General features: G+C 34.2%; 1 protein-coding gene across 1 annotated transcript; it reads right to left on the bottom strand.

Annotated features, from left to right (window-relative positions):
• Positions 1-1,788: 1,788 nt before the first annotated feature.
• Taldo (transaldolase) lies at positions 1,789-12,346 on the bottom strand. Its single transcript, XM_071596303.1, has 8 exons — positions 12,133-12,346; positions 11,920-12,043; positions 10,479-10,586; positions 8,898-9,029; positions 6,026-6,151; positions 3,648-3,784; positions 2,486-2,596; positions 1,789-2,258 (listed from the first exon to the last, which is right to left on the bottom strand). The coding sequence occupies exons 1-8, from the start codon at positions 12,230-12,232 to the stop codon at positions 2,092-2,094; spliced, it is 1,005 nt and encodes a 334-aa protein (XP_071452404.1). The 5' UTR covers positions 12,233-12,346; the 3' UTR covers positions 1,789-2,091.
• Between the last annotated feature and the right edge of the window lie 1,246 nt (positions 12,347-13,592).

A 13,592-nucleotide genomic window follows, 5' to 3' on the forward strand; every position in this document is an offset into this window, starting at 1 on the left:
AGTTTTGTTCCTCCCTCAAGACTTCCGGTTCCAGCTTCGTGCACTTTCCTCATCGCAAGATCCTCTTTACAATGGTGTGGACGGTTCCAACTGAAAGGCTGGTCTCCTCACTGATAAAGTCGATGGTTAAATGCCTATCAGAGTCCAAAACTTTTTTCACTTTGGCCACCTGAGCACTGGTTCGAGTGATTGCTGGGCATCCGACGCAGTGGTCGTCTTCGATGAGCTTCAGGCCTTCCTTAAACACTTCGTGCCTGATTACTGTGTTTGACCTGTATTTTTACCTGAAGATGTTATATCATAATGAATCCTAGGTTGTCAATAAAATTTTCTACGTGGAAAAGCCAAGTTGGTTATTTTCAATTTCAATTAGGATTCAAGAATTTCGAATTTTTGAATTTTCAAATTTCAAGAAACTGAAGGTAATGAGATTCTCAAGAAATAAGAAGGCTAAGATAAACCATTCAATGTTAAAGAACAAACTGGAACAGTTGAGCTATTCACAAAGTTTTTTGACAGGGGTGGGAAGATTAGTAGGGACATAAAAAGAATAATTGAATTAGGCAGAGAATTTTTTATAAAGAAATGGAAGTTGATGACAGACCCACAAGTTCAGACATAAAGACAGACAAATGAAAGCTTTGAAATGGAGTTTTGTACGGCTCAGAAAGGAAGAAGTGCATAGATTGTAGGCCTTTGAGATGTGGAAAAGAATGGGAAAAAATATAAAGGACAGAAAGGAAAACCAACAATGAAGCTCTAGAAAGAGTGTAGAATGATGGGTGGTTGTTGGAAGAAATCAAAGAAGGTAGGACAACTGGATATACGAGATGCTGAAGACAGCAATGGAGGGGAGAATGCTTGGAAAAGTAGGTAGAGGGAGGAAAAGAACAGGCATTTTGATAAGGAATGTAGAAGTATGCAGAGCTAGAGAACCATTGTAAAAGCTTAGCATGGGGTTACTTGTCAGATATTTGAGGTACAGTAGGATGAAATGCCAGCGTCCATCAAAAACCTACCCTTAATGTTGACCACTGAATATAGCAACTTTTAAATTGCCATTTATCACATTCAATACCAGCATGTTAAATCATTTTCTCAAAACCCACAGCTTTCCCTTTCACACTGAAGTACATCGAGAGCATCTTCTTGAAGAGATTGAAAAAATGCAGTCTAATTAATTTGCACTCCACATGCTTAGCTGGATATTTCATTTTATAACCACAAAGTAAAATGAATATTTGCCATGACAGTCAATAGACCAATTCCATAAATCTTATTTCCCTTCCAATCACACTAAAGAACACTTCCAATGCTTACAATACAACAATTTCAGTGTTTGATCATCCACCTTGTTCATGTCATTTATCTAGCATAAATGAGCAATTTTTTAGCTTTTAAAATTAACAGATTTAAGTTCATCTGCCTTTTTTTCACAGAATCTTTTCTCCTCTACTAATTTCCTATCCCATGGCACATTCCATGCCGGGATCTTTTGTGACTGCAGCATGCTATTTCATACGTTAAAACCCTCTTAACCTCATTTTTGTACCTATACTGCAAAAAGTTACCACTTTTAAACGAGAGTTGTCAGGACCTTTATGATACTAACGTCACCATCACTTCCAGATCTGTGTAGGCTCAAAAACATGGATTATAGTAATCCTATGTAATTTTTAGTAGTCATTTTCTGCACGGAGGTTTTTACTGGACATGTGTACGTCACCAAGAACACAAATGACCAAACAGTAAGGGTGAATTTTGATGTAATAAAATTATGCTCATATGTTTTAAAAATGATTTTTACTTCTTAAAATATGGCTGATGAAACAATATGCATTTGATATTCTTTCAACACCTAGCCTGAACAACTTTCTATATTTCATGTTATAAATACATGGTCAATATTCACTAATAAGAAAGTAGACTGGGAGTAGTAGTTAATAGTCTTAAGACACCAATTATACCCCTTCACTGAGGAAACAAAGGAAAAAATAAACAGCAGTCTTTATTAGCATTATAATCAAAAATTACCAAAAAATATTATTTTTCTCTTTAAATGCATCACTGTATTGGAGATTCCTCACAGAATTAAGCTTTGCCAAGCAATTCTGTTAACATTTTTTCTAGTTTTCTTGAATCTTGTGCAAATTTTCGTATTCCTTCACTTAGTTTATCCGTGGCCATTTGATCCTCATTCAAGTGCCAGCGGAATGTGCTCTCATCTAATTCCATTCTCTCTAAATCCTCCTTTTGGGCTGAAATAAAATAGATCATTAAAAGCAGATAAAAATAACAACTTAGCTTATAATAACGTATAATGTGCCTTTTACTTTGAAAAAATATATGCATCAATCAACAAAGACAAAGTCAGAATATCTTTCTATACAGCAAGTTATGTAACTGAGGATGTGTAGATGCATATACATATATGTACAGGCAATTACATATTTCTCCTTAACAAGTGAGATGACTTTGTACAAACCTGTTTTCTCTGAAAGAACACACTGAACTTCTGCATTGCTGCTATCCAATTCCTCTAGAAGAGCAGGGCTTATTGTAAGCAAATCACAGCCTGCTAGAGCACGAACCTCACCTAATCAATCAAGAATCAAGATATCACATCAGTCACTAGAAAGGCTCTATTTACTGATATTTGAGGAAATTATTTAAGTTGCCATTCCTTCATTGAAATATATGCTAATGAAGAAGTAATAATAAAAAACATTTATGATGGAAGAAATATTTCCACATTAAAAATCAAAATTAATTTTAAATTAAAAATAAAATTTTAGAATGACAATGTGCAATTGCCAAAGACAAAGAAAAATCCTTCGCCTAATCTTTCTGGATTGACATATTAGTGCATTCATGAAATACATGCCCAAAATATTTTAGAGAAATTTATTTATAATTGCAATAATTTACTAATGCAGCAATTTATGTATTTATTACAACATTTGTATAATAATGACTTGTGCAAACATGTTCAAAAATACAATAATTTTGCAAATGAAGTATTTTCATAACTGTTAAATATAAAAACCAACAATTTTATAAAAACATCATCACTAACTAAATTCACAAAAAATGTTGCTGAGATAATTCATGGCTTTAAAGAAGGAAATGATTGATGAAAACATGTGGTTATAGTCTCTCATGACCCAGTAAAACGGCTTGGAATATATTAAGTTTTTTAAGAATGTAATTTTGAAAGATATAGGTATTCTCGTAGCTTTACTAAATGTATTAAATTTTATTTTCTGTTTGTCTATTTAAATCTTGGCCAATGAACTTAGTTACCTAACAAGTGGTGTCAAAACATATACCATTTTCCATATCAGTTTGCAGCCACTTCACATGTAATAATGCCCTCTCATTAAGAGCAGCATACAGAGGGCCTTCACTGGTCTCTTAGCAAATATGCATACCCAGACAGATTACTCAATTTCACAATCCTACCCCGCATTTCTATACATATTCTTCAGGCCAAAACACACTACCTGGATAATTTCAATATCATAGGTCCATGATAAAAAATATTATGAATATTGGAAGAGAATATAGCTTGTATTATTGTAAAACATTATTAACATAATTAAATACAATTCACAAATGGTAAACAAACAACTAACAGCATTACTTACCAACATTTCGGAATGATGCTCCCATTACAACAGTTTTGTGTCCAAATTTTTTGTAGTAATTATAGATTTTAGTCACAGATTGCACTCCTGGATCCTCTTTTGGCTCAAATGCCTTGATCCCTGTATTTGCCACATGCCTAAGCAAATAAAATTTTATAATTGTCATTCAATGGTGAATATTTAAATGCATTACTTAGAATAATTGTTTGTAATATTCAGATCTCAAGGTCATATTTCAAATAGCAAATTTATTGAATGTCATCAAATGACATGAAAAACATATCAAAGATGACAGGTACAACGACTGTTTAATACAACATGATAATAATTTGATTTTCTCATAATTATTGCAAAAAAGTACTTTTATGCCACATTGTTAGCTTTATGTGAGATGCATGTGGTACAGGATTCACTGATTTGATTCCAGTACTACATCAGCAGCCTTTGCAAATTGAAATGTTTTTAATTTGTCTACATCAAAGATGCATGTAACTTGCAATGACCAAAACACTGCAATGAAAATTTGCTTTCACCTATACAAATTCTCAGCTGAGGCATCGGTTTAAGGAGGGTTATGGAGAGCCTATTCTTTTCTAAACCATAGCAAGAAGATAGTAAAAAAAGTTCAGACAAAAAAATGGCTTGGATCTGGGTTGGTCAACCTATGGCGTGCATGCCAGAAGAGGCACACTGAGCAATTATTTTGGCATGCAGAGATGGGAGGCCACTACGGGCAACTCCAAAATGAGTTTAGGTTACAGGGTTGAAATAGCAACTGAAATTGATCATAGTCGTCAATGGGAGACGAAGAGCACCGTACATAACCTGAAGACACTAGTTGGATCACCAGCATAAGTGTAGTCAACAATGTCAATGTACATAGTTAAGACCCGAAAAATTGAGAGAAATGCTACTGATAAACATTGAGGAAACCTTAAAACCAAAAGAATACATACATTTCTAGCATACTTAATAAAAAAAATCAGTTAGGTGTTTTAAAAATTTTTATCGAGAAGTTCCAACCTAGTTACAGCTAGTTTTCAAATATCAAATATTATCACTCAAGATGAGGGTAGAAAAAGAAACTTACAATTCCACATGAAGACTTTATTGTGGAAGTGCTAAGATTCTTTTTATACCCTCATGATGAAGGAATTCCACAAATTTAAGCCTGAAACTATTATGTCCATTATCACTCGACATGGTAAACCATTCAGAGATGAAGATTATATTTAAAAAGCATCACTAAACTGCAGTCCTTTTCCATTTGACGATTTGCTAGAAAAAGAAGAAATAATTCAAAGGGTTAAGGAATTGCCCCAAGCAGGAATTTAGTGAAAGATAGGATATTTGACAATGAGAACTAATGTATCAGAACAGCTAACCAAAGTTATAGCATCATGTAAATACTTCTCATTGTGTGTCAATGAGAGTACAGATGACATTATCAGCTGGAACAACCATTATAATTAGGTTTTCTCTTCTTGAGATTGCCAAAGAATTCATTTAATTGGTAACCTTACTCAAAAGAACTAAGGGCTCTGAAATGAATGGGTGATCTGAGAATTTTCCAACCTCTACATGAAGCTGGCAGCACTCTTCAAAAAAGTTGTGCAATGCACTGAAAGGTACTCACCCAAATTTCAGTCATTTTGGACTCTCAATTGTTGTTTTACAAGTGTTTCACTGAGTTGATGTGAAGATTTTTGTGAAAATTGAAAACTTAATTTTTAGTACATACATTGAATGGTTAAGTAGCCCTGCAAAGTACAGCCAAACCATTTCAGGTTATGGTCTGAAATTTACCATGAAAGTGTCTAGGATTCTCATTTAAGAATGGCGAACTGTTCTTGAAAATCAATATAAATATTTTGCAATATAAGAATATAATTTGAATAGTAATTTTCCCAATGTTGTCTAAGTTTGAACGATTCTCTCCAAGCCATTTCCTCAATGGTATTCATGGGTTAACACAACAATACTAATTTTATGAACAATCACACAGGACACAGTGTTGTCATTACTCTTTGAGCAAGAGTGTTTAAGATGATCTATATCTTGGAATCAATACATTTTAAATCAGATACTCAAATTAAAAAATATTCATGGTGGCCTGAATAAACCGTTTACTTGTCCAACTTTTATTTCTGATAGATGAAACCTTGTGATAATTCCAAACAGGTCTTTCATGATTGGTTTACACTTAAATGGTATTTCCATAGTTTTTAAACAATTTTTGTAACTTAATGGTCTAAAATTGTATCCAAGATATCAAACTCAAAAGAAGCAGCTCTTAAATCACCAGTAAAATTTGTAAGCAGGAAGTGGGAGAATATATGGTCATTGTAAGTTAAAGAAATAATTTCAGAACTACTCACCAGTCTAGTATTCTTCCAACAAAGGGAGATATTAATGTAACATTGGCTTCAGCACATGCCACAGCCTGGCACATTGAGAACAGCAAAGTGAGGTTACAATGTATTCCATGATCTTTCTCAAGCACCCTGCAAATATTATCAAATAGAAATATTATTACAGTCAAAGAAAGGTATTTTGCAAATATAGGAATTTAAAGTTTCACTCAACAAAACAAATTTGATAAATAATTCACTGTTATCCAAAATGGACTATATCAGGTGTAAAGTATGGTACCAAGTATCAGCCTACTTATCCTAAATGGACCATAGTTTATTGCAATGATTCTTTGATGACACATCTGAATATAAATGTATTCTCATAACTGCAATCACATTTGCTGAATTACTATTCCCTCATGCTTCCCTATTGTCTGAGGTTGACTAGACCCACCTGCATAGTGGGCTACAGTCATGGACAGCTTATCCTGAGCATACTATAAAAGGACTTCAAAACTAGCAAACTAATCGCCAAAGGTACAGTTTTCTTCCTTCTGCCTTCAGCTGCTTACTAAGAGCTCAGGTGGTGACTTAACAGTTAAATAGATTGAGTATTACTGGGAGTGCCCACAAGCCTTACCCAGTTTCTACCCAAACCTCGGTCAACAACCAAATTTTCCACCCACAAATGCTGCTACACCGCCATTCAAATATATTGTTTTATATAATTTATTGGTGCAACACTGAATGTTAGAAATTGGTACAATTGTAGGTCCATGATGGAACAGTATTCAAGGTCATCGCGTTATTCACTTGCTACAGTAGATGCCCAACAGTTTATCAATCACTATTTGCGGAAAAGATAAGGAAGTTCAATAAATTTCTTACTTCTTTATCATTTTATCACAATCAGAGTGTCTCAGGATGCCCCATTAATTAAGATTATTCACAAATATAATAGTTTGCAAACAAGCAGGGCCATGTGATGTTATGACGGGTGATATTTATGCGATATCATACTTGGCTTCATGTCACTCAGCAAGAACATAAACGGCATAAAGGTGAAAATTTAATACTCTAATCTATAGTTATGAAACATGCTATGCCATTTTATCAACCAATTGGAATTCATAATCTCAATAAAAAACTAAGCGACAAGAATGAAGATCATCACTGTATGTTGATTCAAGATTTATAAAATCAAGGGAAACCCTAAAGAGTTATCAAGTCAACATCCTATAAGTAAATGCAATGTGGGGTATCATACATTTGCATCAAGATTTTCATGTAACACTTGCAATATTTGATTTACAGCTGACACTAGACGTCAACTATGATTTTAATCGACACCAATCCAAATAAAACAGGTAAACAGAAATAAGTCTCTACCCATTCAAATCCATGCTAGCATTGCAACCTACATAATTTTTATGAAGTGTGGGCATTATCAAAGCTCTCAAACTTGAATACAGTAGCTTGGATCATCTGGTACCTTTTAAACATTTAGAGACATTATATCCATCATAGATCATCTTACTAAAAAGACCATGTTTCTATTCTTCAGTGATCTGGCAACTTTCCTCTAGTTCTGACCTCGTCCACTTTACCAGCATTCCTTTCCCTTAGTTCAGGGTGGGAAAATGGTGGATTAAAAAAACCTAGGGTTCCCACCAAGATGAGTCTTTCCAACCACTCAAAGTCACCCCAGTCTTATGCAAATATTCAAAATATTATGCAGTTACAACATTCCCCCACATACAGTGCACTTAAGGCACTATCATTGGATAACTTATAACAGAAACGTGCACTCCCTGACACAGCAAGGCTCAATTGCATAAAAAGGAATGATGATTAATGCTTTAAATGCATAATGAAATATGATACACTGCTTTTCCACATCAAATACTTTTATTACGACCTAAGTTCGTTACAGCATAGCATCTTCAGATAAATTACAATCCTTCCCTAATCGCCATGCCATTAATCGATACAATCATCCCTTGTCACTCTTCTAACCTTCCTCTTTATTTTCCTCCCCTCTACCCAATCCAGCTTACCCCCTCCAGCTCCCTTGTCCCCCCTCTACCCATTGGTTTTTTTATCCTACCCTCCTCTCTTACTTAACATAATATGTACGTTTTATCCAGGATTGTAATTTAACTGAAGATGATAGGATGCAACAAAACTTAGGTCATAGTAAAACTGTGTATTTTACATGGAAAAGCAAAGTGTCTTCTTTCATCATGAAGGATATCTACCACATAATGCCAAAAACTGTGTTATGCCTTAAATGCATACCAATATTAAGACAAATTTGACTAACTTTGTTTCCAAACATAATCAGTCCAATACGTCAAAGAAACTAGAATTAAAAATTGGCCATATAATTTACAACTTAATTTGTCACTGAAAAATCCATTCTAATCACCTCTAAATAGTACGATGCATTTTAACACTTCCGTTATGCACTTTAAGGGTCATTTTGCTTCAAGCTCAACCATTCCACAATAATGGAATTTCATTTTAAGTATAAGAAAATGACTTCATTGTAATAAAATATATCTATATGCATGCACTACGAATTAAATTCATGCCAAAATGTATGGCATTATTGTTAATTAAGTGAACCAACTTTGGTTTCCAGAATAGCATTAAAACAACCAATTGTGTTCACTTGTTCCCGGCTCAACCTTGTGGAAATTCATATTAATAAAATTAAGGATACAAAGTAACTTTCCACTGTCTTTTATTAGTGTACAACCGGTTTCAACGCTCAAGCATCATCATCAAGACCTGATGATGACGCTTGAGCGTTGAAACCGGTTGTACGCTAATAAAGAACAGTGGAAAGTTACTTTGTAATCTTAATTTTATTAATAATCAATTGTGTATTTACCTGGCTGCCTGGATACCTTCCCAAGTGGAGGCAAGCTTGATCAAGATCCGCTCCTTTTTTATTCCCAGTTCTTCATATAAACCAATGAGCTTGCATGCCTTTTTGATGCTCTGTTCCTTGTCAAAGGACAATCTTCAGAAATAAATGGCCAGAAATCAGTATTTAGAGGGCAAGAGCAAACTATGCACCTCATAAAGCATTCATAAATTTTAATTCCAAATAAATATTAACAATAACAATGCAGAACCATAAATATCTCAGAGTTATGAGAAACAAATTTGCATTTTTCCACAGATTTAAATCTGTGGAAAAGTGCAAATTTGTTTCTCATAGTGAGGAACTTCCAATACATCTCGCCTGTATCTGTTGAAGATCTCAGAGCTTAAAAACCAGTACAGATTCATAGCCATAACTGCTGTCATCATGCATACACAGTATAGAAATCTGGTGTGATGGAGTCATTATACTTTTTCTTTGAAAACTTTATCTACATATCATAGAAAATTAAAATTACTAAAATCCCATTATATTACCACCCTAGCCAATATTTATTTAGAAATAGCATAACATAGGTTATAACATTGGATCTCCCCAAATTGTTTGCATGCAACCATGCCATTTATCATAAAATGGAATAATTTACTGAGGAGGCTGTAACTTGCTGAATTGACATACCAAATTTATACAAACAAACCTCTTTCACTTTAATCCTGTTTAATTCAAAATATCACAATTAGATAACTGAAAATTAGGCAAACCGTCCATGCTGAGATTGAATATCTCCCTTTTTGTGGCTAAAGAGCCTTTTTCTGCTTTACAATAAAAATTTCCTCCAGAAGACTTCCTCCAGCAGAGAAATATGAAGAGAGAGAATGAACTGGCACTGCAATATAAGTGTATCAGGAACATCTATCTATCTATCTACCAATCTACCAACACAAGTTTTTCCATCACACCATTTCTAAATGCTGTTGACAAGTTGACTCATCATATTTAACCTCTAGTGACTCTCTAGATAAGTTTACAATTCATTTATTGCCATAGGAAAAATTTTATGCCTTCAAGTAAACTATAAATAACTGTAATGTGGGAATTAATAGGCAATTACTTATTACAAACTCATGATTACACGCCAAGATGTAAACACAGACTAACAAGATACTGAGTCTCACCAGTTATGCAGAGATGGAAAAAATTTAATTTTCCAGATACATATTCATTGTTAATGATAAAATAGACATCATTGGCACTCAAACATTATGAAATTATACCATTTACAACAACCTAATTTAAATGAAAAAATCGCCATATGATTCATTCAATGAAAAAAATTGAATGATGGCAGTATTCTTGCTCCACCTTTGACTCTTCACAAAAGGCGGGACTCCTAACCCCTCAAATAATGTTTTATATGACACTATCATACAACTATGTAACAGCTCACCGGTGGATCCTCATTTAATCACACAATTTTCCCAGATTTTCTCTAATTGTGAAACTGCTCACATAAGTAAGGGACTATATTACTTTGGAAAAGACTCAATCTGAAGATCCACTGGATAGAATGTCTGCATTACATACCTGGCATCCACTTCAGTTGAGACTCGTCCAGGAATTATTTTCAGTATCTCCATTCCAAAGAGTACAAAGAGCATATCAGAGGCAGCCTCCACTTGCTCTTGTAAATTCCTGTATAAGATTATCATTATTATACAGCAAAGTAAGTACAATTTAAGTGCATTGCTTGTCATGGCATATCATAAAAATGTTAATAACATATGAATACAACCTAAAATTTCATATTATACTTTTAAAAACAACAGGAAGTTAAATTGTCTTCCATATTCCTATTACGACAAGAGTGTTAATTCTTCATATTCATCAGACTTGAACAGAGGATTTTTAATTTCTTATAATTCAAAAGGGAAACATAGTTACTACATATTTCATCCGTTACCAAATTGATTAAACACTTTCAAACTATATGAAGTGCAGATGTATCATGTAACTTATATACAAAGCCGATTAATTCTTATTTGCAGGTTTACCTCACAAATTATCCAATACACGATGGCATTACCATCCCCGCATAAAATCAGTACCATGAAAGTGACTACATGAGAAACTTTGAAAATTAACCAACTGCATTTGGGTGGGTAAAACAGCTGCAAATGGCCTGGAAGTGCTTCCATTAAACTTTCAAAGAGCAATCAATATTGTGTTGAACGAAACACCCGCATGCTCCATACATTCGGAGAAGTAATACAGTAAGTATTTTTGTCAATGGTTATACTAGAGACCCAAATGACTAAAATGTGTCAAAGGTAATAAGTATACATAGCCTCTGATCACTGTAATCGGCAATAATGATGTTTAACCAGCAGAATCAATAAGTGACCCGATTAAAAGCCTTCAAAAATAAAAATTGTTCATGTTTAACTATTGTCCACCTTTTTTACGAGGGATATTAGGCTTCCACATTATTAAAACAGCCTTGAAATTAATGCCCATTAACCAAAGTTATTGATTTTGCAGCTCTTTTTATAACTATAATTGTAAGCTTCAAAAGTATTGAAAATCACCACCGGTAAACCGAAACAAAGAACCGCAAAAATTTCTCTGAGGTTAGCCAAGAAACTTCAAGCATGGAGGCAAAATATTTCTGAAGATCAGCTGGGGTTTATGTTGTATGAGATCGAGAAAAATTAGAATTCATTATATTCAAATAGACGGTCCACGTATTTTCAAACGTAATTCAAACAAACTGATAACATTTTATGTACATCTGCACCTTATTTCATAGTTAACCCAGAGGGATCACATTATTTGCGCCTGAATTATTATTTTGTTCAATCATCCTAGACGTGAATTCGGTGAAATTTACAAGATAAGAAAATACATATGCCATGTAACTGAATCAACCGATGTGTGTGGGCCAAACGTCCGGGAACCAAGAAATTAACGCAACGGCAAATGAGTATTTTTACAACAAACAGGTTGTTGTTGGGTTCCACATACTAACCGCGATGTCTTCTTAGCGTAATCCACGGCCTTTTCAATCAGATGTTTGTACTGGGGCATATTGGCAGCCGACAAAATAAGAGATGGGTTTGTCGTAGCATCTGTAGGTTTGTACTTCTTCATAGCTGAAAATAATTGTATAAATTATCAAACTTAATTGTATGGATTAAGGAAAGAGGATTGGTATGCATATTATATCACGTTAAACATGTACCCTCAAAATCGCCGGTATCGGCAACCACCGTGGTATACTGCTTCAGTTGCGCGAGCGAAGACATGTTGATTCTCTTTGGATTACACTCAACTTCTGCCATTCCCACCTAAAGAAACAACTACGCTATTGCAGTAAGCTGACCCACTATGAACCACAAAATACGAAAAACCACAAGCTGCCCGGTTGCGAAAGCTTCCGTGATGCAGGAATATTTCTTTTCACTGCAATGTTGCCAATTCTCTTTCTGATAGATAAGAAAACGCAGAGAGGGGAGGATTTGTCAGAAACCTGTAGACCCCACTACATACAAAGTAATTTGACTGACAATGGCGAGTTGTAGATTTTTGTAATTTTAAGCATTGTTGTCACAAAAACTTATGTGACTTAAACTTCTCATTAAGGGAATTATGCCAACGCAAAATTCAACGTTCACATTTGGGAATTACCAAGAAAATAGTTCATCATTCCCTTAAACTGAATGAACGGTTTTGCTCGATTAGATCGATCATCGTAATATAAATGTTACTTTTGACTGGGCATAACCGAATTTCTTTTAGAGATAACCTGAAATCCGTGAAAATTACTTTGCTGGAAAATATTTTTTTTCATCATATGCTCGAAGTATCACGGATATGGAAAAGTGCTACCCATAAAAATTGAAATAATATTTAATTAAATATAAATAAAACCGATGTTTTTGCAGTGATATTAATATTTAATGCGGAAAAGTCGTTCCAGGTACATTGGTTAGTCCATTCAATACACTTAGCCTGGATTGAACTAATGCACTTAGGTGGTCAGTTTTAGAAACTCAATAAAATGCGCGAAAATATGAATACTTATTTCGCAGAAACAATGCTCATCAACGTTGCATTCCGACGTAATCTTTAGAAATATCAATTCCTAAGTTTAGTGGTCATTGTAGAAATTATAAATCACCCCAAAACAAAGATTTACATTCTCATGATTACGAACATAAACGTACTAATGTGAGATTTTATTTTGAAAAAAATATTTTTCAAAACGCAATTCCCCAAATTAATCACATTTAATGAATACAATCTCCGAGAAAGATATTTATTTACAAATTTATATGAACGACTAATAGAGTGTTCTAGTCATTTTAGTCAAACTCAGGCTTACTCTTATGGAAGGAAAGTCTAACACTTCATTTTTCCCATGGAGTGTAAAATATTCTTTACACTTTCACGATTACTGGCGCTGCTCGACGTGAACTGACTCCAAGCGGCTTAGTGTCGTTAGGAGTTATGCCATTAGGAATTGGTGACCGGAATTGAAAATTAACTTGGCAAAGGAGGATAGTTTAGAAAATTTGCAAGTTAATTCTAGTTATCATTATGCGACTCGAATCGTTAGGAGCCACCCGAACGGAAAGCACCCATTATTTAGAAACGTCTATTCCGTTTACCCATCGATATGACAGCAACATCATTCTTCAA

The sequence above is a fragment of the Hetaerina americana genome, unplaced genomic scaffold, assembly GCF_022747635.1.
Source record: "Hetaerina americana unplaced genomic scaffold, ioHetAmer1.1.p SCAF_8, whole genome shotgun sequence".
Taxonomy (NCBI): Eukaryota; Metazoa; Arthropoda; class Insecta; order Odonata; family Calopterygidae; genus Hetaerina; species Hetaerina americana.

Bases quoted from the DNA above. Each gene is read 5' to 3' on its own strand.
- Taldo (XM_071596303.1), bottom strand. From the start codon at position 12,232: ATGGCAGAAGTTGAGTGTAATCCAAAGAGAATCAACATGTCTTCGCTC. The intron at 12,044-12,132 runs GTACATGTTTAA...AATTATTTTCAG, and splicing joins CGATACCGGCGATTTTGAGG to CTATGAAGAAGTACAAACCT. The intron at 9,030-10,478 runs GTATGTAATGCA...TTATTTCTGAAG, and splicing joins TCAACTGAAGTGGATGCCAG to ATTGTCCTTTGACAAGGAAC.